The sequence below is a fragment of the Cyphellophora europaea genome, assembly GCF_000365145.1.
Source record: "Cyphellophora europaea CBS 101466 unplaced genomic scaffold supercont1.2, whole genome shotgun sequence".
In the NCBI taxonomy this organism is placed as follows: domain Eukaryota; kingdom Fungi; phylum Ascomycota; class Eurotiomycetes; order Chaetothyriales; family Cyphellophoraceae; genus Cyphellophora; species Cyphellophora europaea.
Genome location: NW_008481808.1, coordinates 768,071 through 793,304, shown reverse-complemented (window position 1 = coordinate 793,304; position 25,234 = coordinate 768,071). Strand labels below are relative to the sequence as shown.

At 52.7% G+C, this 25,234-nt stretch overlaps 10 protein-coding genes across 10 annotated transcripts; 5 read left to right on the top strand and 5 right to left on the bottom strand.

The window, feature by feature from the left end:
* Positions 1-229: 229 nt before the first annotated feature.
* Positions 230-812, bottom strand: HMPREF1541_01784 (40S ribosomal protein S16; the record flags this gene model as incomplete). The annotated part of the gene is made up of 3 exons (XM_008716141.1): positions 230-520; positions 615-686; positions 744-812. The coding sequence occupies 3 exons, from the start codon at positions 810-812 to the stop codon at positions 230-232; spliced, it is 432 nt and encodes a 143-aa protein (XP_008714363.1).
* Positions 813-1,138: 326 nt separating this feature from the next.
* Positions 1,139-1,727, top strand: HMPREF1541_01783 (ribosomal protein L13; the record flags this gene model as incomplete). Its single annotated transcript, XM_008716140.1, has 2 exons — positions 1,139-1,159; positions 1,212-1,727. 2 exons carry the CDS (start codon positions 1,139-1,141, stop codon positions 1,725-1,727), a joined length of 537 nt encoding a protein of 178 aa, XP_008714362.1.
* A 191-nt stretch (positions 1,728-1,918) lies between these two features.
* On the bottom strand, positions 1,919-2,849 carry HMPREF1541_01782 (urate oxidase; the record flags this gene model as incomplete). The annotated part of the gene is made up of 2 exons (XM_008716139.1): positions 1,919-2,666; positions 2,713-2,849. The coding sequence occupies 2 exons, from the start codon at positions 2,847-2,849 to the stop codon at positions 1,919-1,921; spliced, it is 885 nt and encodes a 294-aa protein (XP_008714361.1).
* Positions 2,850-3,904: 1,055 nt separating this feature from the next.
* Positions 3,905-7,843, top strand: HMPREF1541_01781 (uncharacterized protein; the record flags this gene model as incomplete). The annotated part of the gene is made up of 2 exons (XM_008716138.1): positions 3,905-7,444; positions 7,493-7,843. The coding sequence occupies 2 exons, from the start codon at positions 3,905-3,907 to the stop codon at positions 7,841-7,843; spliced, it is 3,891 nt and encodes a 1,296-aa protein (XP_008714360.1).
* A 1,372-nt stretch (positions 7,844-9,215) lies between these two features.
* Positions 9,216-10,472, top strand: HMPREF1541_01780 (uncharacterized protein; the record flags this gene model as incomplete). The annotated part of the gene is made up of 1 exon (XM_008716137.1): positions 9,216-10,472. One exon carries the CDS (start codon positions 9,216-9,218, stop codon positions 10,470-10,472), a length of 1,257 nt encoding a protein of 418 aa, XP_008714359.1.
* Positions 10,473-11,919: 1,447 nt separating this feature from the next.
* HMPREF1541_01779 (uncharacterized protein) lies at positions 11,920-13,773 on the bottom strand (the record flags this gene model as incomplete). The annotated part of the gene is made up of 1 exon (XM_008716136.1): positions 11,920-13,773. The coding sequence occupies one exon, from the start codon at positions 13,771-13,773 to the stop codon at positions 11,920-11,922; it is 1,854 nt and encodes a 617-aa protein (XP_008714358.1).
* A 1,232-nt stretch (positions 13,774-15,005) lies between these two features.
* On the bottom strand, positions 15,006-18,559 carry HMPREF1541_01778 (uncharacterized protein; the record flags this gene model as incomplete). Its single annotated transcript, XM_008716135.1, has 4 exons — positions 15,006-16,505; positions 16,611-16,871; positions 16,971-17,393; positions 17,630-18,559. 4 exons carry the CDS (start codon positions 18,557-18,559, stop codon positions 15,006-15,008), a joined length of 3,114 nt encoding a protein of 1,037 aa, XP_008714357.1.
* A 316-nt stretch (positions 18,560-18,875) lies between these two features.
* Positions 18,876-20,246, top strand: HMPREF1541_01777 (uncharacterized protein; the record flags this gene model as incomplete). Its single annotated transcript, XM_008716134.1, has 1 exon — positions 18,876-20,246. The coding sequence occupies one exon, from the start codon at positions 18,876-18,878 to the stop codon at positions 20,244-20,246; it is 1,371 nt and encodes a 456-aa protein (XP_008714356.1).
* Positions 20,247-21,295: 1,049 nt separating this feature from the next.
* On the bottom strand, positions 21,296-22,117 carry HMPREF1541_01776 (uncharacterized protein; the record flags this gene model as incomplete). The annotated part of the gene is made up of 1 exon (XM_008716133.1): positions 21,296-22,117. The coding sequence occupies one exon, from the start codon at positions 22,115-22,117 to the stop codon at positions 21,296-21,298; it is 822 nt and encodes a 273-aa protein (XP_008714355.1).
* Positions 22,118-23,517: 1,400 nt separating this feature from the next.
* HMPREF1541_01775 (uncharacterized protein) lies at positions 23,518-24,786 on the top strand (the record flags this gene model as incomplete). Its single annotated transcript, XM_008716132.1, has 1 exon — positions 23,518-24,786. The coding sequence occupies one exon, from the start codon at positions 23,518-23,520 to the stop codon at positions 24,784-24,786; it is 1,269 nt and encodes a 422-aa protein (XP_008714354.1).
* Positions 24,787-25,234: the final 448 nt, after the last annotated feature.

Sequence of the window (25,234 nt, the reverse complement as noted above, 5' to 3'; positions counted from 1 at the left end):
TGTTGGATTGAATGCTCTTTTGCATATCAAAGGCGAAACACCTTAATGCCCGCTTTTGGCTCATAACCACCCATAATCATCTCGAAGTCATCCTGCATCAAGTACCTTCAGAATCAGGCTATGCATGACACCCGCTTCGTCCCACCTTCCTTCGAGATTGTCCTCATCACCAAAGCTGTGTCCACAGGCACAACATGTTGCCTGCCCACCCCAAAAACACAACCACCGCTTAACGATACGATTTCTGGTACCGTGCTCTCGCGCCGGGACCGCCGAATTTCTTGGGCTCGCACCGTCTGTTGTCGGCGACCAGCAGGGTACGGTCGTACTGCACTAGCGCCTGCTTCAGGGTGTTCTTGGTGAACTCGTCGACGTATTTCTGGTAGTAGGCAACGATGGACTTGCCGATGGCCTGGCGGATAGCATAGATCTGGCTGGTGTGGCCACCACCAGTCACGCGCACACGGATGTCGACTTCAGCGAAGCGATCGAGGCCGAGGAGGAGGATTGGTTCGTAGACCTAATGCGTTATACTGTTAACTATGCAGTTCTTTCCTGATCTTGCGATACTCGAATTGCGTGGGCTGTTACTGATCGGGGAGCTCTGTACGTACCTTAAAGCGGAGGATCTCGGGTTGGACGAGGTGGAGGGGCTTGCCGTTGACCTTGATGAGGCCCTTGCCCTTCTACAGACATTGTGAGTATTTTGCATGCCAGCGCAGAGGGTAGAGAGGCAATCGTACTTTGCAGTGGGCGACAGCGGTGGCCGTCTTCTTCTTGCCGAAGCACTGGACCATCTGAGGAGCCGACATGATTGCTGGCGGCGTGTCCAGAGGCTTTTCGATCGGGTGATGTTGGCTTGAAGTGGTGGTAGAATCAAGGCTAACAATTTGGCTTGCACGCACATTCGCAATCTTGGCAGGAAACGCCAAGTGAGGTCCCGCTTTTTTGGCCTCTTTGCGAGGCTGCAACGGAGCCTTGCGAGACTTTGAATCTTCCGATGCTGGAGGACGAGCAAGAGACATCAAGCTCGCCCACACTCTAGAGCCGGACCTTATCATTCCGACCCGGTGCGCCTGCTTACTGCGGAGTTTGTTCAACGAGATCCCCCAATGAATCAGTAGCAACATCATTGGCCATGTCGCAAACTGTCGGCAAGGTACTACTCACTCTCCAGCTTCCAGCACGCTCTTTGTACTAAACCTGCGTAGACTCGTCTTGCATACTCTCGCACCTGGCACTACATCAATGTCGGCACCGACCCCCGGCCCCTTGGGCGTATCGCGTCTTCCATCGCAACAGTTCTGATGGGAAAGAACAAACCAATTTGGGACCCATCTACCGATTGCGGCGACTATGTGGTGGCTGTAGGCTGCTCGGATTTACATACAACTGGCAATAAGCGTCAGCAGAAACTCTACTACACACACAACACGCGTCCAGGCTCATTAAAATCAATGTCGATGGACCGTATGTTCGAGAAATGGGGCGGCGGCGAGGTGCTGAAGAAGGCGGTTAGTGGAATGCTACCAAAGAATCGACTACGAGATAAAAGGCTGGCAAGGCTAAAGTTATTTGAGGGCCAGGACCATCCTTACCGGAAGAACATTGTGAGATTCGCCGGACGCGTTTATCGAAATGGAGTACCAGCGCCGGAAGGCAAGGTGGTCCAGGCTTTGAGGGAGACGGGACAAGAAGAGATCGCAGCGCCAAAGACTGAGGCGTGAGTGTATCACCACCATGCATTACAGGGTGTTACTGGAAGCGTAGAGATGTCTTCTAAAATGTCATTTTATTCATGAAGTCTATCCTACAACTTGGACTGCCTGGACCCGAATTGCCCGTTCACAGCTGGCTTCGAGGTGTCCCTATTCGCGGGTAAGCCTCTGTGCAGAAGATGCCGATATTGATTTGGTCCTCACCTCGTGACGGTGCACTTGATCAGGCCGTTGGGATCTGATTGAGGCGCATACACCTCAGCGTCCTTTCCAGTGTTCTTCAGGCCGTGATGCCAGCTCAGATCGATCTCAAAGTAGTGCTTGTTGGGAAGCGAATAGTCAACAGCGTGGACAGTAGCTTCGGCAGCTAAGATCTCCTCACACATTTTGTACATGGTATTCTGGACCGAGGGGCTCTCCTCAAGGGCGAAAAGGCGGAACGTGACCTCTCGAGCCTTCTCCCAGGTAAGGTTGAATTTGGCAACGTCGGATTTGACCTGCTTGAGGGTGGGGAAGGTCTTCCATTTCCATCCCGCGTCGACAGAGGTGCTAAGAATGCGGTCATAGACGTCGGGGAGCGTGGTGTAGTCGTTGCGGACGAAGTGATGGAACTCTGAACCAGTGCTCTTCAGCACCAGCAGATCCGAGATGCCGGACCTGATGTCGATACCCTGGCGGGACACGTCTGCTTGTACGACTCTTTTCTCGGCACCATCACGGAAAAAAGAATGCGGATGAGGCTTGCCCTCGATGGTCATACGGGTCCATCTGTGCTGAACGATGCTGATATGGGCGACGTGAATGTGACTGTAGGTCTCAATGAAGTGGTTGCCGAGAATGGACGCGAAGAGCTCCACGGGAGTCACAGGATGCTGCTTAGCCATGATGTAAGTGGTGTTCTTCATCGTGTCGGTAGCAACGACAACGCTATTGTCTGCTTTGGTGTATCTGCTACGATTAGTGTCGCGGATGAGATGCTTGGGCATGTACTTACGATGTCTCGATCTCGCCCTCGAGGAGAACGCATACTGTCATCTCAACAACGGTATGAGTTTTGGTAGCCTCGTCGCGCTCAACCTTGTAAACGCGGATATTGTCCTTGCCATATCTGGCAGCAGCGAGTTGGGGCATTGCGTCGCGAAGATCTGATAATATCGAGAAGCAAAAGAAGCACTGGTTATCTCACAAGAGAGCTTGTTGACCTGAGCAGATTGTTGTAGATAGAGAACAGAAATTTTGTCGCAGTGAAGTAGCACAGGGCTATATATGACGTGGGGTCCTTATCAATAACTCGTATGAGATGCAAATCTGAGGTATACAACGGCGAGCAGCGACATGGCGGTGGATAGCGAGGCAGACGTCTAGAGGCTGGATCCGACGAAGATCTGTTTAGTCTGATCTGTTTCGATACAGCATCTTCATGGGCGACTTGTCATTGGCAGAAGCCACCCCCATGCGGTACGATCGGGCCCGAAGAGCTTGCTTCGGCGACCTCCGGTGAAAGGTATGTGGTCTGATAGCAGATCGAGAACGGACCTATTACTCCACGCCAGTGCTTTCTCGGCCACGACAAGACCACGAAAGATGGGCGTTTTGAGATCGCCAGATACTTTCACTTATGCGTTCGCGTCGCTTGCCTAATCTGCGACTGCGAGGGTACGGGTCATGTAGTGGAGATGGTAACTGAGAACATGCGAAAGTACTTGTACTGCCCGGAAGCACCTGCAGCTCTTGGGGCCATGTGCTTGGGGCGGGGCGCCGCTGGCAACTAACTCCACACTGCAACGCACTGCAACCTCGTCAGCAGCCAACATCAGCGCTCATGCCGTTTGGTGTTGCACAGACGACCATACAGTCATCTCCTCTCCGACCTAAATCCTGTTGAGAGACTAAGAGTGCTCTTGCACAGTATCAGTAATATCCGTCGTTCTGCCAACGCATATTTCTACAGATCCGGCTCAATCACACCTGAGACTCGAAGCAAGATCGATACCCGTCACTGACTGCACCCCCGGTCACAATCCAAACATACTGCCGTGGAACCCACATGATTCTCTCAACACACACAATACGACTCAAGCCTTCTCATAAGCGCAAGGTCAACGTGGCCTGTCATTGCGCCAGCGTGCCCGCTCTTTGTATCTAAATCCGTCGCATGAGGGTCCCACCACTGTCTTGATGCCTCAATGGCAGCACCGGAGGAAGGGACAGGTTACTCTGTGACACCCACACAAAGAGTGGCGTTCAAACATGCGACCCGGAAGAGTGACGATTTATCGTCAACATGGCAACGACCGTCGACCAAGAGCAATCGCTCTCTGTCTGGCGGTACATCTCACTTTGGCCCAGCTGCGATTGCCAAATCAGTTGTCGGCGCAGGACCGCCAGGCAGCTTCAGCACCGACCTGAAGAGCGCACTCCAGTCGCGCAGTACCACCCTTCAGAATGAACAGGCTCCTCAAATGCCCCGCCCATCCCTTCAAGCCGCCCGGACAGGCGACTGGACCGACAGCCCCGAGTCGCGGCAGGCCTTCGTACGCGATCAAATTGCGAAAGAGATGAAGATCAAAATGGGTACTGAAAACATGCTGGAGGCCTTGATGAGCAAGAATGCAAAGCAAACCAAAGATCAGCGCTTTAAAATTGAGCAAGAGTTGGGCACATCGAATCGAAAGTTAGTCGAACTGAGGTTGCAACTCGACCAGGAGATCCAACGATCGCAGAGTCCCAGCACACCCCCATCAAGGAGGCTATCGAGCTACTTTAGAGGGAGTCCCCTGCGCTCACCTCCACTTGGAGAAGAACCGGAGCCGGATGCATCCAAGAATGAGGAAGAATCCCCGACTGTTGTCTTGACAGACATCCTTGAGGCTCTCGAGGTTGAAGGGATGCAACCGGATTATTATATTGATCGAGCGAACATCCTGGTCGAGCTGTTCAAGAAGCATTCAACCTTGAAGTATGATCTTGCATGGAGCGTCTTCAGCTTACGAGTACAATTGATGCTGTTGAGCGATAGCTCCGACGTCGTTGCCGCGGGTTATAGACTAACAAGACACGCCATAACCGACCGGGCTTCTCTGAGAACGATACGAAGTCTGCACACTGACGAGCTGATCGTCCTCTCCTTGATCAAGAAAGAGAAAGCCGCCTTGGAGCGAGAACAAGCTGTCAAGTTCGTTCGAGCCTGTTTGGACGTCAAGGGCGGTGTCTACGAGATTTCAACTGCAGTCGCTCGTAGCTTGGTCGCTGTGGCCGAGCATAATGATGACAGCCTCAAAGACATATGTCTCCTTACATTGGCTGAGGTTCTGACAAAGCATCCTTCGCTTCTAGTTACAGCAGGCGGTATGAGCACATTGACAGATGCGCTTGCCAACGGCTCCTTCCCAGCGCCCGACGGGCTTGTCGCCAGTTTCTTGCACATCCTTGATCATCCTCGTCAACGACAATATCTTAGCACGGGTCGTGAATTTGAGGCCATGTTCGCCCCTTTCACCGATCCTATGTTATTGAACGGCAACGAGGAGAAATTGAAGCACTGCGCAAAGGCCATCGCCGCGATGTTAAAGACGTGGCCTGGGTTTCTAGCTCTTTCGGAACGAAACGCCATCTCCCTTCGTTCTCTCATCGATTCCTTACAGTACCCAATCACAGCCGCTCGAGGCATCATTCTCGATTTACTCATCGACACACTGAGGATCAAGGTGCCATTTTGGTCAGACACATACGTGGCTGGAAGGCGGCTTACCACGTATGGACGTGTCAATACCGAAGTCGTAGAGCCTCCGATGAAACGTTCAGCTACAGACTATGGAATTCGGGGAAGATTTGACCTGACCTATCATTTCTCCGCAATTGTACTTGCAGTGCTTATCAAAGTCGGCCTGATACCTGCACTTTTCGGGCTGATTAAGACAGAAGACGACAACGCGTTAAGACGCAGGGGCACTCTAGTTCTGACAGAAGTCCTACGTATGGCCCAAGACGCGCTACCAAACTTGCTGAGTTCCAATATCCAAGTTCTCGGTGGTCTCCTCTCGCCTGTCGAAGATTTCTTGTCGGAGAATCATGCAGGCAACATGGAGATGCTATATCAGATTGAGAGCATCAATCGGACCAAGAATAAAGCTAAGCGTTCCCTTAGTGGGCAACAGATTACGAATGATGACCTCGCTGGTGGCGTCCAGACCAATAAGAGGCTCAAATACAGCCCGCTCATAGACGGAGACCAGTTTCGACAGCTCATCGCCGAATCTCAAGTCCTAAATCACACCTCATATATCAAGTGGAGATGGGATGTCATCCTCGGCCTCATCGAAGGACCCTTGACCAACGCCAAAAGGCTGGACGAGGCGATCAAATCGAGCAAATTCATGAAGCGCGTGACAGGCTTTTATCGGCCATTCAAACATCGTTTCAGTGATGTACGTAGCAACCAGTTCAATCAGCGATACGTGCGCTACGGTTGCGCATTGATCAAGACCTTATTACAGACGCAAATTGGCATCCAGTATCTGGCAGAGAGCAAGGTCCTGCGCCAAATAGCAGAATGTTTAGCTCAAGTCGATCCCCAGAGCGGGCTCACATCGACGTCGCCACATTTCGACCGCTATCAGATGACTGAAACCTTATCTGGCGGCTACTTTGCGATGTTGGGATCACTCAGCTCAACTGCCGAAGGCATTCACATCATGGAACGATGGCATATGATGGACATGTTCTATCATATTCTCGACCGGCGAGACCGAGATGACTTGGTGCGTGCCATTTTGGGTAATATGGACTTCACTCTCGACACTCATCTTCGAGTCATGCTCTCGCAATCGCTCACGTCGGCTTACAAGGAAATTCGCCTCTTTTCTACCAAGCTCCTTCGGCGATATGCAGTTAGCAGCATGCAGCAGAGCTCAAACATACCAGACTCGTCCAGTGCACAGTGGGCCTTGAAGCTCGTTATGACCCAGTTGTACGACCCTGATGTGGAAGTATGTGAGACTGCGATCAAAATTTTAGAGGAAGCTTGCGAGCAACAAGAGCACTTGGAGTTCGTGGTCAGATGCCGACCGGCATTGGATCACCTCGGTGAAATCGGTGCTCCTCTTCTGCTCAGGTTTCTTGCTACTTCCATTGGCTATCGGTACCTGAATGGACTCGATTATATCACACAGGAGATGGATGACTGGTTCCTGGGCCGCAACGACACGTATGTCGCTTTTGTTGAGGCTTCGCTTGCCCGCACGTATATTGATTCTCTTATTCACAAGACGACCTATGCCGAAGATCCGGAAGTGGTGGAGATGGGACTGGCTCCTCCTCACTTCTACCGTGAGCTGGCGCGCACCGAAGAGGGTTGCAAGCTCTTGCGACAATCAGGTCATTTCTACGAGTTCGCGTCTACTATTCGCGACTTCGATCTAGAAGACGATGACTTTGAGGCCCTGCTCAAAGTTAAAGGTAGCTTGTGGGCCGTCGGAAACATTGGCTCCATGGAACTCGGAGCGCCCTTTCTCGAGGAAGACGATGTCGTCAAGACCATGGTGAGAATTGCAGAGGGCGCAGCTGTCTTGTCAGTACGTGGCACGGCGTGTTTCGCGCTTGGGCTTTGCTCGCGAACATTGCATGGCGTGCAAATGCTTGCGGAGAACGGCTGGGATACAACGATCGATGCACGCGGCCGATCACTTGGCCTGTGTGTGCCGCGGGAGCTAGATCGTCTGTGCATGGTAAGTGCTGAGACTTCTCAGGTGCTACTCGATACTGACGGGTGGCAGCACACTACTCCAGCGTCGAACGTTCCGCCTCCACTCAGCCGCAAGGACAGTGAGCGCTACAAAAACGCGGTTGACGACGAGGACCCAACCAAGGCAAAGATATTGAAGCTTGTTGTCAACATGGGCAACTCGGTCACCTACAAGAAGATTGGAAACGATCTCCAGGTCCTGAGACTGAGGCACCCTCAGCTCTTCATGGATACTGGGCTGTTCCGAAAAACGTTAACCATTCTAGAAAGTCATCATTATCGGCTACTGGCAAGACAGCACATTCTAGACCTGTTTGACAAGAGCGTGATGAGGAGGATAGTTCTGGATGAGGATGTTTCAGAGACAGACTCTGATGCATGATAAAATGTTTTACGAGCCGGTGGCATTTCTTTAGGAGCCGGTCGCCCCGCAAGGCAACCATTTCGGCATCACAAGGCACATGCGGCGGTATTCAAGGCGCTGAGTAGTGTACGTAAAGCAAGGCGTTCTGGGGAGCAGTGAAGAGTGGTTCAGCGAATCGGCAGGCACATCTTGGATATCTAAGCTCCGCCACCCCCTCCGTCGGACTTGTACCAACAGATTAAGCGCGCATATCAAGGCGTCATCCGAATCAATACTGTCTTTTGATGGTGAACTCTCTCAAGTAGTGCGAGTAATGCGGGCCCAGAGGCCGCCAGCTTGACCCCCATATGATGTTTGCATCTTCGATTCGCACGTGACTTGGGGGCTCATGACGCCGTCGAGTTTTCGATGCAAGTTCAAAACTTAGATCGCAGTCGTTCAAGACAGCGCACCTTCATCGCCATTCGCTCCAGGCGGCCAATCAAGCATGAAATCTCCCGTCTTTTGGTGGCCATTTTCATGGACCTAGGCGTAAGACCCTCGGCGGTTCACAACCAATGCCCACCAACTCGTCAGATCTGTGCCTGTTCCTGGCCAAGCTGGGTCATCTCGAGGCAGCGCCTCCAATGAGACAGTGGCTCCCGCTGAGTGTTAACGTCGTCGATCAAACAGCTCGAGACTTCGGACACCTACTCACCACTACTGCTCATATTTGTGTATTGAGCATATCACCAGGAGACAACTCCCAAGTTCCACAGGCTGTCTGTTCGCCTAAACCATTGGCGCGCGTGAACCGCCGAAGATCTGGCCCAATGGCTCTTTTCAACTATTGACAGGCATCGCTACCACCCCATCTCCACCGACGCAGTCTAGATTTGCGACTTCTAACACTTTCACCAGTGTTCGTTTCTACTCTGAGCAACAATTCTAGGTCGATATTGGAAAGTCTTCATCTGAGGTTGACTTGGCCGACCCATACCCCTCCCTCCATACATGGAATCCTATCATACGACCAGTTAATCGATAAAAGAGGTGGGATTCCGGAAATATTTTCCACGCGTGGTAGCATATTCAGTCATCACCGCCCGCGTCGATGAGCGCAAATGAGACCACGGCACCTCCGCAGGAGACGGTCGGGTTGAACGCATCTGCCGATGCACGCGCCATCATCCGCCTTTTTCAATGCTCTCAATGTTCCTATCCGCTCCGAGAACCTGTAACATTACCATGTGGAAGTTCACTTTGCAGGCCGTGCCTGCCCCCTCTGTACAAGAGAGAGAATATTACCTACTCAGGACCGCTCAGTCAAGGCCGGTCTGAGGGTTTTATGTGTCCATATCAAGAATGTCGCTCCGAGCACTCCATGGGCGACTGTAGCAGGGATGTGACGATGAGCAAAGTCATGGAGACCATTAAGACCTACGTCGAACGCTACAGGAACGAGAAGTCCGACGCGCCGATCCTCCTGGATGAGAAGTTGAGCATGTCACGTATCGTCGACTCAGCTATGGATGTCATGCCACGGTCCAGAGTCTTGCAAGGAGGACGTCTTGTGGCGACTTTCAGTCTTGCTGACATGGGCGAACTCAACTACTTCTCCGACGTCGCATATCATCCAGTGATCGAAGGTACTGACGATCGTGTGGACTCCCTGGATACCGCCGTTCTCGAAAACCTCCGAGAAGTGGTTCGGGTTGAGCTTGAGTGTCAAGTTTGCTACGCTATTATGGTTGATCCAATCACCACGACCTGTGGACACACATTTTGTCGACAGTGCGTTGCAAGAGTACTGGACCATGCGAATCTCTGTCCGATTTGCCGTCGGCAACTCCCAATGGCGCCAGGCCTACAACTCGAACCCAGCAACAAACGTATCAGTTACATTCTCGAAGGCCTTCTTAAGGATGTCCTCGAAGCGCGAAAGGCAGCAATCGCATTAGAGGACACACTCGACGAACACGCGAGTATGCCTCTGTTCCCTTGTACGCTGGCCTTTCCGATGATGCCAACCTTCCTTCATATCTTCGAACCTCGATATCGACTAATGATTCGGCGGTGCATTGAGAATGGATCCCGCAAATTCGGCATGCTAATGTACAACCATCATCGTATTGTCCAGGAGGGACTTGGCGAGGTCCATTACTTGCAATATGGCACTGCGCTACATATTGACCGCATTGAAATGCTCCCGGATGGGCGGAGCCTCATCGAAACGCGGGGCATTTACAGATTCAAAGTTATCGGCGGAGATATGCTGGATGGTTACAATGTTGGCAGAATACAACGAGTCGACGACATTCCTATCGCAGAGGAGGAGGCCATCGAAGCACGCGAGACTGGCAGTGGTTCGCCTCCAAGCAACGATCCAACTTCTCAAATCAACAAGATGTCTACGCAGCAACTTCTCGACTTCGCTTTAGAATTTACTGCTGGGGCCAGAGCACGTTCAGCACGTTGGCTTCACCAACGAGTCTTGGACGCCTACGGTCAACCACCCACGGACCCTGCTATATTCCCGTACTGGTTTGCTAGTGTCCTTCCCATCGCGGAGGAGGAAAAATACCAGCTTCTCCCAGCAACAAGCGTACGAGAACGCTTAAAGATAACGACTCGGTGGATTCAACGGCTGGAAGCCGCCCGATGGTGAGTCATTGGTCCCGTACTCTCCTTTTCTTTATCAGGGTCGTTCCCTGACGGTGGTCTCCGAAGCAAATACGAAGCGGAACTACGTACTGCGCGAGAGCGAAGTGTGCGTGGTGAGGCAACAAGTAGTGTCGAGCGTGTCTCGGCAGTTCCCGAGCGTCATGAAGCTCAGGCTGAGGAGGACAATACGACCAACCACAACGAACCCGAGGTCAACACTGGAAATGCGAGAATCGATGGCCATACCCTACGTCCTCCAACAAGTCCGCCAGATGGGCGAGACTCAACGCCTGATCAACAAGAAAGAACAGAGAACTAACTTATTTTTTCAACGATTACAGGGAAAGTTCGGCCTCCTGCACAGTTTTATGACTCGTGCTCGCTGGCGTCAGCATCGGTGTCCTTGCGCTGGCGCTAGCGGTCCCGTATTTTACAACGAAACACGAAGGGACTCTCGACCCTCTGAAAATCAGAAATCTGATGGCAACGAGCAGCAGACAGATCAGCGGTGGTTCTATCGAAAGTATGGGTACGATCATGTCAAAAGTGCTCGTCATGCTGCTGTGCTTGATTGTCGTGGTTATACGCATCGTGATACCCTTTACAGCACTTCGAAGAGCTAGAGATCCTTTCAGGGCAGCCGAGCCGGGAGGTGGTAGGATCATTGTTGTCTTGTGACAAAGATCTACTTCGCGTCATATGCATGGCGATCTCTTTGGCCGATGTCTCGATTGCATCGTTAAGGAGGTACGCTCATTTTGGTGGCCTCTTTGTGGCACTTTTCCCAGTCTCAGACGCTTTCGACCGCAGCATCATTGGTCTTACCGGCGTTTCCTGGATGATTTGCATGTGAATTGTTCAAGAGCTGGAACAGTTTTAAAGGAGAGAAACGGCATCAGTCTCCGCGTGGGAAGGATTAAGGAAGGCGGAAGTATTAGGACAGCTGAAGCATGATCTTACGAAGCGAAGCGTATGAACTTGAGCGGATACATTGCATTCACGGTATAGGTGTAGATACAGAAATTTGAGCCGTCCAAAGAGGCACAACCACACCTACATCTTGCAAGGGCGAGGCCATTGTATTGCTGGGGCGTCATGCCTGTTGCTTATGAACACGGGTTGATTGGCCGGAAAAGTATCTTGCCGTGTTCAAAGGAATAGAAATGTGCTGAGGGGGGAGAACTCGACAGATTTATATTCACTGTGCACTGTAAGGGTTGAGATGAGCTGACTTTGCCGCTCCCCGTTTCGGTTTAAAGACCTTTAGAGGCCTCCAGATATAATGTGTTCCGGTTTAAGTATGCTTGAAGCTCTTGTCTCGCGGAGACAGCGAACACCCCACCGATAAGTCTGGCCGAATGGTTGAGCACCTTCAACATGGCGGCGCTGCGAGTAGCACCAAGCCCACACTTTACCATCACCGACCGTAGCGTAGCGTCTAAATACCTAATTCAGCCCTCGGAATCATCCAACTTCAGCGTGGGCGCCCTCTTGAGCCCAACAGTATGCCTGACCCACAGCGCGTCGACGAAGTGATCATGTCGGATCCCCGGCGGCTTCGCCTCCCTGAAAGCGTCGAGGGCCTCCTGAACGCCGTAGCCTCGGCGCTCGATGAGATAGCTGCAGATGAAGAAGCCCGTTCGGTTGAAGCCGTAGTGGCAGTGCACCGCAACGGCCTTCTTTGCCTCAGTGTTGTCTTTGGCTTCCATCTCGGCGCGCAGCCGGTCGACCAGGGCGATGAAATCTGCTACCTCCGTCGGGGTGGGCGGGATCTTGCTGACGGTGGGGAACTTGTGGTATTGGATGCCACCCTCTTCGAGCGTCCGGGTTGAGTATACCGGCGCGTCGTGGGAGATGTCGATGACGGCGTAGATGGTGTCTTTCCACTTGGCAACAAACTTGCTTGGGGTGTGTTCAGTATCCTGCTCGCGGAGCGTTTTGAGTCCGCGTAAGAGGTTATTGGCAATGGGACCGGATACTGCAGGCGTCCGCTGCCACTTCTCGAGGTTCTTGACGTCCCATTTGCCCGTTGTGGTCAGCTGCTGGAGCTGCCAGCCAAGAGAGAGATGCGGGGAGACGTGGGACGAGAGGAAGTCCTCGATCAAGCCGGCGACCGTGCGGTATGTGCGGTGGTCGTAGAGCAAGGCGTGGGCCGCGGGAAAGGGCAACGTTGCAGTCTTAAGGACCGAACTCGATAGTGTCCGCGTTGTTGTAAGGTTTGGCGCAAGCCCGGTCGTCTCGTCGGAAGGCGGAGGTGGAGTCGTGGCTGCTGTCGGTACTGGGTCACTTTTCGTAAATCCTGGAAGAGACTTGCCAGGCTTGTGGAGGAACGATACGATTTCGGCCAGTTCTGAAGGTTTGGTGACCTTGTCGGCTTCACCCGCGACCAGGAAGAGGGGAACTCGGATCTTGGACCAAGCCTCCTGTCCGGGGATGCCACCAATAGCATGGCCCCTGGCATCATATTCCGGCAATGCTCCCATTGCTGTGCGCTTCCAGACTGGTGTCTTGAAAGCGGCGTTGTACCTCAGCTGTAGCCTGCGTAGATCGATTCCGGCTCCCTCGCCCACAAACCGGTTGACGCTTGTACTGTTAACTCCTCCTCTCTTATCCCACCAGCGGAATGCACTCAACCACGAGTCTGGCAATGAAAGAAAGACCTTATACTTCAGGGTCTCAGGCTGAGTCGGTGGTGCAGCCTTCGGGCAGATAGCAATAATACCAGCAACTTCAACGGTGAAGCGCGAATCGACAGCTAGAAGAGCAGCAATAGAGCACCCATAACTATGTCCGATGAGTACGACCTTCTTGTGGCCATGCTGTTCGCAGATGTCCTGAATCGCAGTCCTCCACAAGACTTTGAGCGCGCTGGTACTGTAACCATCGGGGGTCTCCGGAGAAAAGCGAGAGAGTCCATGACCGGGAAGGTCGATACCAAAGCATGGTGCAATGTTGACGAGACTGTTGAGGAGCGGCCCATATTGGGCTAAGGAGCCTCCAAGTCCATGTACGAAGACCAGCAGTGGCAGATCCGCGATGGCGGCCAATTTCTCCTTATGAGCATGTGGCCTGTAGAAGGTGCGTATCGAGCCATAGTTGGCAAAAGGCGTCTTGAAGGCTTTGTGTGATGAATGGTTCTTGAGTATGGGGTGGTCGCCAGGCTGTGTGCTAGGGTTATCCGTATCGGGAACCTGGTTCGAGCCTCTTAGGTACAAGTACGATGCTATGAGAATCGATAGCAGGGCAGTAGCGACAACTGCTGTAGCGGCATTTTGGACAAGCCATGGCAGATCGTAATGCCCCATGTGCCGAGCTAGACGGCGTTCGTTTAAAGCTTTGGGAAACGACGGCGTTGCAGGGCAATGGCGTAGGACCAACACCGTTCATGCACCCATCAAAGCTTGGCCCAACAAGTGTTCGCGATTAATGTACTTACGAGGATCTTCAAGACTGTGTCCCGCAGCCTGGTTATTTCGCGAGTCGAACCGAGGAATGCTGTGGGGGACGATGGTGGCCACAAATGACGAAATCTCGAGGCGGTCTGTAGGGCATCAGAAGGTGATTGATATCAGTGTCAGAAATACGGAGATATGGTACCACTAACCCTAAAGCGGCAACTCTTTTTCGCGCCTAATACAAGCCTGCAACACGTCGCTCATCGGTAGACCAAAGGAAGGCGCTGGGGCTTCAGGTCAACAAAAAGGCGTTCGTGAAGTCCACTTGACCCCAAACTGTGGCTTATAATTCAATCGGCGCCCCCGAGATAGCTACGCCATTGCTGCCAAGAACGGCAAAATCACGTTGCGCCAGGATAGCTCTTCGCTACAGCAAAAACAGGATGTTTCCTCACACGCTTGTACGCCACGGGCGTGTAGAAAAACCAAAAAGTGAAGGAGGTCTCCTTTGGACTTGAGCCGAAGGTGGGGCTCGAACCCACGACCTTGAGGTGTCTTATGATTAAGAGCCACACGCTCTACCGATTCTAGGGACGGTGTTAGAGAACGACACCGCTACAAACAGGCAGTGAGGCTTACGAGCTACCCCGGCAAGGGTCACACTCTGTGTTCGAATGTTGGCCACAAATTTGCATCATTTAAGATATGTACTTTATGTACCAACCTTGCCGACAGGGTTACCTAGAAGTCTGATTGGAGTGAGAGGGGCACCATCTCAGAGACCTCCAGGCAGTAAAAATTTTACTGCCTGAATTTCTCCAATGCCAAGATTGACCATCTGCGTTAGATGAAGCGAGAGCGGACATTCAAGAACCAAGTGGAACGGATTGAGAAATACAACACCAACCAGACACACGCCAGAATCCTACTCTCATCGATCAGAGACGCAATAGTCGAGCAATTTTGTGTATTGACGTGTTACTCATTCGTGCACAGAGAGGCCTCCGTTGAGTCACCGCTTCAGTCGTTAGTGCTATTTTTCCCTAACTCGCTGCTGTCTTCTATCGCATATACTCCTTCTAGTAGCGATGCGCACCACTAGTGAACGCTCATCAAGACCAGTGCCAGAACAATGACACCCCTCATAGAATCTTTAGCTCGACGAAACTCTTCATAACCGCTTCGTCAATGCGACCCAGCCACTCGGCCTCGAACGCCGCCTGCCCACCCGGCCAGCTCTGCATCACGCCCTTGAAGTGCTCTGCGATAAAGTGCCTCGCATTGACTGAGAATATGGGGTCGTTGTTACCGAGCACCTTCTTCCGTCCATCCTCGGGCGTCGCATCCGGCCAGTCCGGCGCATCGCTCGGTTTCGTGAAATACCACAGGTAATCGCCCTGGCTGTCATCCGCAGCCTCCTCGCCCAGTTCTGTTGCAATGTCCGTCCACACTGTCATCAAGCTTTGCAACTGATCTAGCAGTATTGTTGGTGGCGGGCTCGAGGCGGTGAGCAAGGCGGTCACGCCGAGGATTTGGAGCTTCTTGCGCAGAATATCGCCGATGGCGTCGAAGTGCCCAATCCACTCCACTACAAGCCAATCGAGGGCGGATGTCTCGGAGGAGCAGGCGTTGATGGCTTGGATGAAAAGTGGTGGGGAGAGGAGCGCTAGACGTGCGAGCAGTGAGAACAAGCTCGTCTCGCCCGGCCCGATTACGTCCGGAGGCCGTCGATTCGGACGTGGGTCCGAGTGGTATGTATGAGCCTCATGCAGAATCTGGAGCAGGTCACGCAGGTAACCTGAGGCCACCAAAGTAGAGAAGAGATGTTGTGTCGCCTGTAGTCTTGTGGTCGCGTCAAAGTATGTGGGTACGGTCAACGTTGCTGTGAGATTCTCAAGGACGTGGGGAGCTAGTGCAGCATCTCGGGCGCGGCTCGAGGCGAGCATTGGGAGCAGGTTCTTCAGCGAGGCAGTCAGTGGCGTAAAGAAAGTCGGCGCCAAAACGGCGGTGGGTGAGAGGACTGTATAGGACTCGATGACGTCGAAGATTTGCTGAAGAAGCTCACTTCCCATTTCTAAGAGTGGAAGGAGAGAAGTCGACATTGCGAGCAGTTCATGTGACGGCTCATTAGTCGGTGTCTGGATCAAAATCGCTTTCCATAGCTCAAGAGCCTCCTCTAGGAGATATACCGAAGCCTCTGAGTCCGGCTGGACTGAATCATGGATGAGTGGCAGGATAGCTGCATGGTAGGACAGGCTCTTCTCGCGTAGGCTGTTTACGATCGCAGTAATCATCGTCAGAATGGCCTGCTTCATGAGGTGCTCCTCGCCGCTCTGGGCCCACAGTGGTGGAAGCATGGACATGATTCCCTCTGCGTACGGTTCGATGTGACCCTCAAGCTTCGTGACGGCCACACGAACTGTTTCCAGAAGAGCCATTTTTGTTTCCGAGAGCTCCGTTTCAGCGGTGAGAAGCATGATGCTGGATAAGATAGGGGTGGCGTACGGAGCAAAGTCCGTGTAGTTGAACTCGAAAGGCTCTAGGACCATACGGAGCTGACGGCCAGCCGTGACCCTGACAACGTGGTCGTTGAAGCTGTCATCTTTCGACAGCAGGTGAGTAAATACCTGATACACAGCGACCTGCAAGTCGGATTAGCACTGATAGGCTCGGTATCTGGACTGGCCTTGAAGACCTTGGAGTCTTGGTACACGACGGCCACTTGCTCGTTGAGACGGAGAACTTACCCTGTCAATCACGTCTGGTTTGATGGGTACCCACTGTGCAAGCACCATCGCACTTCTCCTTCTCAAGAGATTATAGCCAGGATGTGTCATTTGCACCTCTGGTACTAGAGTCGAGCGGAGGAAGGTGTTGAAGTCAAGGACATCGTCGAGACAGGCTGCCGCTATTCCTATAGCGGAATAAAGACTGTCTTTCAAAAGGACATTCGTGTTGTCTACACTTGCGTATTGGTTGAAGACATCCAGGAGTCGTTGGACAAGAAGCTGAAGATAGATTAGCTCAGCCATTCCGCATTTTCGGAGCAAGGCATCGCTTTGACGCAAAATGAAGTCCCACAGCGCTTGAAGAGGGCAACAGCTTACCTGCTTGAAGTTGATGACAAGGTCTAGGAACAGCTTCTCGGAGCAAGATCTGATGGAGAACTCCCAAGCGTCGGCAATTTCTTCTTCACGTCTCTCCCACTCATCAGGCTCTGTTTCCCAATCACGAAGATCGGAAGGCCGTAGTACGAAGAACTTGGTGACCAATGTTTCCATAATTCTGACCACAAAGTCATCTGTGAGGACTTGTGTCTTGATGGAATCTGTCGCAAGCTTGCGATCCTCTTTGTCCTGTGGAGTCTGATATCTGAAGGTTAAAGCTGGCTGAAAGACCATCTTGACACAGGCTCTAAACAAGAGTAGAGCTCTCAGTGCCAGCTTCTCTCTTGGTGAGTCCTCGGTATCGTCTCCGTCACGGTAGACGGCCCAGTTGAAGTCTGACTGAAGGGTGCCTCTTGCATCGTTCTGGAGCGATTGAAGTTAGCATCAACTCATCGCTCCCAGGATAAGGTAACAAGCCATTCGCCGCATTTCACGCCTATGCTCGGCCATGGATGCCATAAAGGTCAATGACTGCACTCTCAATTTGGCGAGTCTAAGTGTATGAATAAAGGTGCCTGGACGAGCACCCTTTCCCTGGCCAATCTGGAACCACCCACGAACAACGATTGCGGCTAAAGCGTCAAAGGAAGTGTACTCACATCGCTGATAATGGACCATGACCGATTCAAAATCTCCATAGAACCGAGGAGGACGAAAGCGGCAGGGTGCGCCCTCGCCATTTCTAGGTAAAGTTTTGATAATTGCAGTAAGTGCTTAATGGCAAAGTGCTCTTCTCGCATGCTCAGAAATCGGCTCTGATGGTCTTGCAGCAACAGCCAGAACTGCTTGAGCTCGTCATTCCGGTGGTGGTGCTCAAAGCCAGACACTAGAAGACGGCGTAAAGTCTTCAAGGCTGTATGACTGTTTCGTGCTGAATCGGCATCAATGCCTGCGGTTAGATTCTTTGCCAACTTTCCAACAAGCGCGATATAGAGATTCCCAAGCACATGAAGGAGCTCTGAGGAGATCTGTTCCAGGGCCTTTTTCATCCGCTGCAATTTACCAGCTGCAAGCTCTTTGATGATCTGTAGAGTGATGACAAGGACATTAGAGGTGTATTGGTGCTCGATTAGATTGTCTGTTGCATTGCGAAGGTGCTGAATGAGGATTTTGAAGACGTCAGGCCAATCGTTGGGATACTCATACCGGACAATTTTCGCCAGCATGAGAGCATTCTGAAGAGCCAAGGCAGGTACAGACTCCTGCACGCCTGCCTCAATGGCTATTGATCGCATCTTCTCTTTGTCCTCTTTCGTAATAGCGTTCTGAGACTGCTTTCTCCAGTGCTTGTCGATGCCATTCTTGAGTTGTATGATGGCTTGGAATCGCACTTCTTGTGGGAGGGAAAAGTCCGCATAGAGACTTTGCAGCAAGACGTGATACCCTGGTGACCTTTCCCAATTGGCCAACTGCTGTGATGACACTTTGAGATTCTGGTGACCGGACAAGCTGTTGGCTATGGTGGATAGCAAGGCATCACGATTCAAAGGGTTTGCCTCGCCTTCAACTTCGATGGCGAATGAAGGCATTGTGTGACCAGAATTGACATGATACCGGAGTATCCTGGAGGGACTGGTATGTGACTTATGTTGGGGTTGAATGTGGGATGTTGGCCTCGATATACCTCGAAGCAGTAACCCAACAAGAAGGCAAACTTCAAGGTCGACGCCTGAAAATGACCAGAAACGCGGTACGGGAGTTAGTAGCGTGCCATTGGTGCAGCTAAGTTACGTGCATTAGCTCGTCTTGGCATTCTGGTGCCTCGGTCCGCTAGACTGCGCCGAACCCCAACATCGAGTTCTTTTTGCTTCGAGCATTATTCTTCTCAGGCGCTATGCACTGACCATGTCCGGTAGCAGCTTCGCCGCTGCTCAGCAACGTATACTCGAGCGACAAGCCGCCAGACAGCGTGAGGTCCAGATACGGCGAGCCGCTTTTGAAGAATCAGCTCGATCAAACCCCATTGCGCGTCTTCCGCGTCCGCTCAATCGCGCCGCAATACCACTGTCGTCATTATGGTCAACTCTTGTTGTTTCTGAAGGAACGAGACCGGCGTTTCGAGTGGGCCAGGTCGATGCAGAGCTCTTGGATGAAGAATTGATCACGCTGTTGAAAGGGCAAGTAGGAGAAGGCTTGAAATATTTCGGAGCCCATCTACAGGACGACTGGTCACAAGAAATTATTCTCGTGCTGAGGGCTTGTCTCTTCAAGCTGTCCTTTTGGGACAACAATGCTTCATATGGCGCGACATTGCAGAACCTGCGCTATGTGGATGCGCGAAGACCTATCTCGCTGCAAAGCAAGCCGACAGGTTTACAGAAAAGTCTGTACGGCTTCTTCACGGTCTTAGGAAGATACGGCTGGGACAGGTGGGAGAACTGGCTCATTGAGCAAGAGGGAGGATATGCTGCGCCTTCCGCGAGAGTACAGCGCCTGTCACGTTTGACATCGTGGATTTCTACGAGCCATTCGATTGCAGCATTCGCGTCGTTTCTTGTTTTTCTGGTGAACGGGCGCTACCGGACCTTGACCGATCGCATCCTCAGGCTCAGGCTTGTATCTCCGTCCAACCAGATCAGCCGCGAAGTGTCTTTCGAGTACCTGAATCGGCAGCTCGTCTGGCACGCATTCACCGAGTTTCTGCTGTTTCTATTACCGTTAGTCGGCATCGGGCGATGGAGGCGCTGGCTGACTAGGGCATGGAAGAAGACAAAGTCCATGGTACGATCTAACACGGAGACTGATGATAACGAAGACCGGATCAAATCTGGACCGCTATCATTCTTGCCTGAGAGAACGTGTGCCATCTGCTATCAGGACCAGAACCCTGCAACTATGTCAGAAGCGGAAATATTGGGCGCAAACACTGGCGCAAGCGGAGGCATCATTGGGTCTGCAGAGACCGACATCGTCAACCCCTACGAAACGATTCCTTGCAAGTGCATCTATTGTTTTGTGTGCATCGCAAGCAAGCTTGAAGCGGAAGAAGGCAATGGGTGGTTGTGTTTGCGCTGCGGTGAAGTTGTCTACCGATGCAAGCCTTGGGACGGCGATGTCTTGGTGGAGAAGAAACCGGCGAAGAGTGCAAAGACAGTTGGCTTCAGTGATGGCACCAATACGTCCGGCGAGGAACGGCCGGCTGAAATGAACGGGAATTCAGACGGTCAGGCGCTCGATCTGGAATCCAGTCAGTGGTCAGTTGCTGAAGCTGACTGAAGCTGGCTGAAGCAGGCAAAGCAGTCCACAACAATCCCCTTGAGAAACACCTGAGCGTACTCGTCCCCGTCCCGGTCCAACCCACTCGCACGTCTTGGAACTTGCCAAGGGAAAGCGAGAATGGTGGCTGCAGATCAATCGGTCCCGGATACCATGCCAGCATTGTTTGATCTATGTCACCGCACAGCAAGATCGATTCGAAGAGCGCAGTGACGGCTCCAGCACTAGTGTCAATCTTGCTTATCTCTGGTGAAGTGAGCTTCTGCAGCTCGAACACAAGCTTGAAGGTGAAGCAGGTACGACCCAGGAGCCTGATGTTAGGAAGAAGCGCCATACAGCAGCCTGTTTGCTGAGAGCTGATAGCAGAGGATAGCCCGAGACAACAAGATGCGAAGCCGAGACCTGGCCGCAGAAACGCCGGAGCTCGTGAAGAGGGGCGATCTACAGTGTCAAATTGGGACGATTGTCGGTTTCGACCAACAAGTCCGTGAGGAATGCCCCTCGGGAGGACGTTCAGAAGGCGAATACGCATGTAGACTAGGCACCGACTTCGCGAGAGATGCACAAAGGCAAAGAATACTGGTGGCCCTCGAATCAAAAGGGATTCGGGGGCTCCGATTTTCGAATAGCATGTCTTGAGTTCAAACAATGTCTGTTTGGTATCTACGTGCCTAGTCTTGCAGATCTTGCTTGGTCGTTCTCGCACCGCAGGCGTCTAACGAACTCTGTTACTCCACGACTTCTAGCATCTCGTTTCCCCCTTGACGCACGCTGTGTCTGCGGAAATTATGCATCGTGGTGGTCGTGGGCTTTCATTCTTCTCCATACGCCCGTCGCTCCGGAGGGCGGCTTCTGGCCCTACCTAAGTGGGGAAGAGCGTGTTGCGCATTCATATTATGGACATCGCCATCAGGTCCAGCGCCGTGGTGGTCGCAATCTGTGCTTCCCGGAGCTTCGTTGTTCCCGAAGCAGAGTGCTAGATGACGGGGCACCTGTTTGTGCATTCTTTTGTTTGGAGTAGCAGCGTCTCGCCACTACCAGGATCAGAATCACCGTTGCAGCACGCACCTCTCCAACACCTTCCCGACTGTGGGTAGTAGCTCCGCCACCTGATTCGCATCCCGCAACACGGCGGCAGCATCATCTCTCCTACTCGCCAGCGTGTTCCACACCACCTCGTACTTCTCTTCCTTCTCTAAGTACTCCCTGATCACCTCACCCTGCTCGAAGTCGACATAGACCCTTGTGTCCCGGATGCGCAGCAGCACATTGTCTAGCCGCATGAAGAACCGCTGCAGGAGAAGGAGCCTCGCTGGCATCACCCGTACTTTCACGTTCAGCATAGTAATGCCATTGTCGGCCAGCTCGTCCTCGTAGATTATTACGTCGTCAAAGAACAAGATAGGGTCGGGGCGTTTGAGGAGCTCCATTGGTATTTGTTTCTCTGTTGGCTCAAATTGCGGACCTTCGGGGGAAGTCTCGCCCTTGAAGTCCGTGGTATAGCTCCAATCGAACGGCTTCACGACCTCCTTGATATCATGACTGTCTTCCCGGCTCTGATGCCATTCTTTGGAGTAGCTGACTTTTAAGCGCTTCTCGCCCGTCTTGTCCACGCGATCGAGAGCGCCATAAGCGTCGAATTTGATACCGAATCTTGAGGGTGGGTGTTCGATGGCGACGAAGTTGTCGCCAAAGATCATTTCGGGAGGAGCAATGCCTAAGGAGTTGGTCATGCGTTCTATGGGTTCGGCTTTGAGGATAGGAAGCTTCTGCGTCGTGATGCGATATGAGTGTATGGAGTAGGTGCGGGGAGGAGCAGCGCCCGGCTCCGGATAGGTCGTATTAATGGGAGAACCCTCTACAGCCGCCATTGGGGGAGACGGCTTCGCGATCCGCAGAGCTTTGTTGGTGGAAGATGGTCAATGGCGGGGAGTTTGAGATGGAGGTGCCTCTGGGCAAAGACGGACCAGCCTGAATGCCTGCGCTTTGCGACTGTTCCAGGGGAGCAACGCTATCTGCCAAATAGCTTACACAGGATTGGAAGACGCCGAAATAATTAAATGTCTGGATGAATACTACACCCGCAACATGTCTACCAGTCCCTCGCCGCCGCCCGCAGATGTGGGAGCATCCGCTTATCGATAGTGTCACTAAACAGGGCTTAGCTTGGTTGAGCCACTCCGCAACTCTGTGGCTTCGGCATTAGTGCCTACTCAAGTATTTTCTATCTTGCTGCTTTTGTTTGCACGTCTTTATATCTGGAAGACTCAGCACCCGGACGTCACAGACAGGAAAATACTGTTGTCAGGACCAGAAAAGATGTCGCCAGGCGACTCCCGTTTGATGCCCACCATGACTGCGGCATTTAAGTCAGTGACTATGGTGCCATTCAATTCATACCCAGCCAAGAGCTTCATCAAGGCTTGATGCATCGCGTATACCTCTTCGACTCGAACACAGTCGAGAGCTAAGCGAGTGTCTCGCAAGGGGTCGTCAACATGCTCAGAAACAGCCCACGCGGTTGACGAGCAGACTTCCGACACTGTCGACGCTTCATGGAAGCATGTGGAACACCTTGGCACCATTGGTTTGATCGACAAGACGTTCAAACAACGACCACCAGGTTAGAGCTGCCCTTCCTCCTTCGTACGACCTTCATTCTCCTCGCGAGACCTCGCTTCTTCCCCGCCTCACTACCACCCCTGCCATTGGCGCAGAAGAGCCGTAGCCTTGGATATTGCTTTGACAAATTCGCGATTCCCCATCTGCAGCATGTTCGGTTTCAACCAGCATCAGCACAAATGCCGTGTGGGTATTCATGAGTGACTGCATGTGTGATGTTATCCTAACGACCGACACTGGCTTTTAGACAACTAGTAGAGGCTAGGGTTTCTGACGCTGCTGCGTCCCAGCAACTGACACTCCACTGAGCAGAGCTAGGGGTTTGCAACCCTCAATTCCTTACTGAAGCTGCTGCATCCTAGCAACTGACACTCCGCTGAGCAGAGCTAGGGGTTTACAACCATCAATTCCAAATCGTTTCCTCCAGGCCGGCTATATAGCTTCGAGTCCTTCGACAGCAGATGTCAATTGTTTATCCTTCACTGCTTTGCTACTTCTTCCACCATCTTCTTTCATTCTCTTCCACGTCATAAGTCGTTCCTGGAGAACTGACAAGTCGTTCTTTTGTTCAGTCGTCAATTCCTGGAGAATCGGCGCAACATCATTCTTTTCATTCGATCTTTACGAAGTTCAAGCAGCCACATTCATTATGAAGTACTCCGTTGCTCTGGCATTAGCCGCCACGGCTCCTGTCTTCGCCGCTCCTCATCCTGGCAGACTTTTCGCTAGGCAAGAGCAGGCTGCCGCTGCTCTTGCCGCTGCGGCGGCGGAACAGCAAGTGGCGACTGTGTCCGCCACCGCCGAGGCCGCAGCCGAAATCACTGCCGCCGCTGTCGCTACCGACGTAGTTGTGGCCACTGCCACCGACGACGTCGAAGTCGCCACCGCAACCGATAATCAGGCTTTGGAATGCTCAGCAGTACCTTGGGCCCAGCAGTTTGGCGAGCCTGGATTTGCCTCCATCAGTGCAGTCCAAGATGGTCAGGTTGATGCTGAGCTCATTGCGCAGCAGGCCAACGTACCAGATGCCATCAAGAACGACATGAATGTGGTTCAGGCTGTTCAAAGGGCTACCAATGACGTGATGGCCGCACAACAACGCGCGCAGGACGAGATTCTCGCCTGCCAGCAGACCGCAGCCCGCAATATGCGCGTTGCCCAGGAGAAAGCTGCGGCCGAAGTCAGAGCTGCCCTGCAACAGGGTCTGCTCAAGGCACTGCAGGATGCCCAAGCACAAGAGGCCGACCTTCAAAAGGCCGAGCAGGATGCTGCTCAGGCCGAACAGGATGCTGCGGACGCCGCGGCTGCGAAGAAGCAAGCCAAGGAAGAGGAAGCTGCTGAGGCTCAAAAGAAAGCCGAGGAAGCTCAAAAGGAAGCGGATGATGTCGACGCGGAAACCGAAGCTGTGGCAACCGCTACAGCCGAAGTGGACGCCGCCACCGAGACCGCTGTCGCAGAGGCTGCTGTTGTTGAGAATGCAACTGCTATCGCTGAAACCGCTTTGGCTCAAGAGACTGCCCTCGCCACGGCCACGGCCATCGTGGAAGAAGCTGCCGCCGTGAACACTGCTGCCGCACTTGAGACTGCAGCTGACGAGATTGCGATTCAGACTGCCACTGAGGCCGCTGCAGTCGAGACGGCGGCAGCGAATCCCAGGAAGGGTGTCCAGGCTCTCAAGCCTGAGGAGATGATCGAACAAAACGTGCAAGAGGAGGAAGAGGCCGGTGACAAGCTCATTGGTGGCATTGGTGCTGGCAAGGCTGACGGTGGCTTCTTGGGTGGTCTCTTGGACCGACTTGGCCAGATTGGTGCGGCTCGCCCTGCTGAATCTGCTGCTCACCCTGCCCCTCCCGCCGCCGGTCTTGCTGCAGGTGCCGCACACCCTGCAGCTCCTGCAGAGGCCGCTGTCGAGCAATAGAAGGGGATCGCGCAATCTCCTACTGTCATGAAGCCGGTCGATGTAAGAGAGACAGCAGCAGTTGGTGCGAGGAAGTGATCCCACTTTGTTGAGAACATGAGGTGGAAGAATTCAGGGAGATTTGAGGAGGGCTTGATGCCTTGATGTTCAGTTCTTTCCGACCATATGTTCTCAGTCATGGAAACGTGTTACGCAGCTATGTAAAAGCAGATATGAACTATGCCACTGCAGACAACAAGACTCTCCTGGTTTCCACGCATCCTACTCAGCGGCGATGTAACCCTCTGATCCTCATGACTCCAACGATAGGCCCGTACGAAGCTGTTGTTAGTAGCATGGTTTAGCGGTTGTAATCTCCGTAACAGGGGTCTCAGTGGCAGCTCTCTCGCAATGACTGACATCAATTCTCGCTGTCATGGATCGTACTTTGATCAAAAAGGTATCCTGG